The sequence below is a fragment of the Gadus macrocephalus genome, chromosome 1, assembly GCF_031168955.1.
Source record: "Gadus macrocephalus chromosome 1, ASM3116895v1".
Lineage (NCBI taxonomy): Eukaryota > Metazoa > Chordata > Actinopteri > Gadiformes > Gadidae > Gadus > Gadus macrocephalus.
In genome coordinates, this window is record NC_082382.1 from 12,324,263 (window position 1) to 12,326,762 (window position 2,500).

At 50.4% G+C, this 2,500-nt stretch overlaps 1 protein-coding gene across 1 annotated transcript in view; it reads left to right on the forward strand.

The window, feature by feature from the left end:
* slc6a1a (solute carrier family 6 member 1a) overlaps nt 1-2,500 on the forward strand; it is an 8,518-nt gene that overhangs the window by 4,724 nt on the left and 1,294 nt on the right. Inside the window, exons 10-14 of the mRNA XM_060040680.1 lie at nt 1-40; nt 254-356; nt 757-857; nt 1,000-1,167; nt 1,339-2,500. The exon at nt 1-40 is cut by the window's left edge and continues 92 nt beyond it; the exon at nt 1,339-2,500 is cut by the window's right edge and continues 1,294 nt beyond it. Coding sequence (XP_059896663.1) covers nt 1-40; nt 254-356; nt 757-857; nt 1,000-1,167; nt 1,339-1,860 — 934 coding nt within the window. The 3' untranslated portion in view covers nt 1,861-2,500. The remainder of the gene's footprint in view (nt 41-253; nt 357-756; nt 858-999; nt 1,168-1,338) is intronic.

Consider the following 2,500-nt stretch of genomic DNA (forward strand, 5'->3'; position numbering starts at 1 on the left):
CTTCGTGTCCTATCTCATTGGTCTGTCCAACATCACACAGGTACGCATTAGCCTCAGCACCGCCTTCAGCATCGCTCACATTGCCAACGTGTCAAATATTATACGGATGGTAATTGACTTTGCAGACCATTTAAAATCCAATATGGTTATTAAGAGAGGATGTACTGTGAGGTAACCCCTTTAGTGTTGATGATTTATGGTGGTAATAATGGATGATAGTAAATCATTGCAAATCATTGTTGTTATTCTCCAGGGTGGCATCTACGTGTTCAAACTCTTTGACTACTACTCGGCCAGTGGGATGTGTCTGCTGTTCCTGGTCTTCTTTGAATGCATCTCCATATCCTGGTTCTACGGTGCGTACCACAGCCTAGTAGAGGGCCCACACCCGTTAGGAAATAGAAGATATGACTGAAAAATGCAGCAGCTAAAAACCACAGTGGCAAAAAACCAAGGTCAAATGGTAGCATAACCGTCTTCACACCCCCAATCCTTTCCCCACCACATCTACACATGCACACACACACACACACACACACACACACACACACACACACACACACACACACACACACACACACACACACACACACACACACACACACACACACACACACACACACACACACACAGCCTGACAAGACGCCGGGCTCCAAGGACACCAGCCCTACTTCATTCGCCCTGTAACCATGCATGAAAAACCAGCGGCAAATTGAAATAAATTGGATCTGAATTTCCATTCATGTGTCCCCGCAGGTGTGAACAAGTTCTATGACAACATCGAGGAGATGATTGGCTACAGGCCGTGCATCTGGTGGAAGCTGTGCTGGGTGGTCTTCACCCCCATGATCGTGGGCGTAAGTCTACCGCAGTTGCAGCGTGTCTGCAGTCATGCAATACGTTATGAAAAATCAAAAAAAATAAAAAATTAAATCGATATTATGTGCTGCCGGCCGGTGTTAAGCGGATGCGTGAACAGTTGTTCCCGTGTGCCCCCAGGGAGTGTTCCTTTTCAGTGCTTTCCAGATGGTTCCTCTGAAGATGGGCGACTATGTGTTCCCGGCTTGGGGCCAGGGGGTGGGCTGGCTCATGGCACTGTCCTCCATGGTGCTCATACCTGGGTACATGGTGTACATGTATTTCGGACTGAAGGGGACCTTCAGAGAGGTGAGGAGGAGCAGAGTACCGTTGGCAGTCTGTGTCACGGAGGATGGAGTTGTCTGATCAAGTCCAACTAGATTTGCAATCTGCAGCCAAATGTTTCACGTTTTTGCATCTAGTTGTGTTGACTCCTTTGTCACTCGCGTTGTAATGCTGAGGTTGTGTTTTCTGTTCCAGCGCATTGGGATAATGTTCCAGCCCCCCGCGGTGACCCGGAGGCCTCTGGAGAACGGACCCGAGCAGCAGGCTGAGACCACCGTGGCTACCCTCGCTAGCCCCAGCAACGCACCTCCCACTAACCCCACTAGCCCCACCAGCCCAGCTCCAGCCATCGTTGCTAGCCCCACGGCTGCGGCTAGCCCAGCTCCCCCAGCTCCCCCTGTAGCTGCTGCTGCTGCTGCTGCTGCTGCTCCCACTGCTGCTGCTGCTGCTCCCACCGCTGCTGCTGCTGCTGCTGCTGCCACTAGCCCAGCTGCAGCCACGGCCACCAGCCCCGTGAACCCAGTCCCCAGCCAAACCACCACCACCACCACCACCACCACCCCCATCGTCTCCACCGCCGCGCCAGCCGTCCCCGCCTCTGCGACCAGTCCAACCATCCCCCCCCCAAACCCCACCAGCCCCCTGGAGCCGGCCAAACCGCCCCCCAACCCGGCCAGTCCGACCCCTAATTTGACCAGCCCAGAGGCCAATGTGTAGATATGGACGGATTCCCTCATGGAGAGTGTAGACAAAATGGAACATTGCAAATGACTTCCAAGATTATAATTGATTCACCTACCTCCGGGGGCAATATGTGATCCAAACAGATTTTCCAAAAACCATGTTTAATTTTTCAGCATTTGTAAAAAACTAAACAAAAAAAACGACAAGCCAATGATGTATTGTTGGTTGTGGCTCTGAGAACAAAAGACTGTTAGTGTCGACTTATCCCTCTACCATAAATCTGAAAGTGAAATGTAGACATACTGTGTAATACTGTGAGTCAAGAAAAAAAATACAGATCTAGAATAGCAATTTGTTGAATATGTCCATGAATCCAGTGAATCCAGTGTGAATATTTAGTAGATGAAGTAGTGAACCAAACTGACATCAAAAGGAGAAAGTGCACGAGATGTGGGGGGTGGGGAGGGGGGAGGGGGGGTAGATTCTAATTGTGAACGTTTTAAAGAAACCTCTTCACAGTCGATTTTGCGGTTCCCGGCGTTGCACTCTGTGGGGTGAGCTACCGGCCACATTGGGGAGAGGCGATCCATAGGTAAGCACAAGGCCAACAAGAAGTTCATGTTTATGGAGCCTGGAGGAATCCAGTATGTGTTGCAAAAGAATTTGTGTGTGA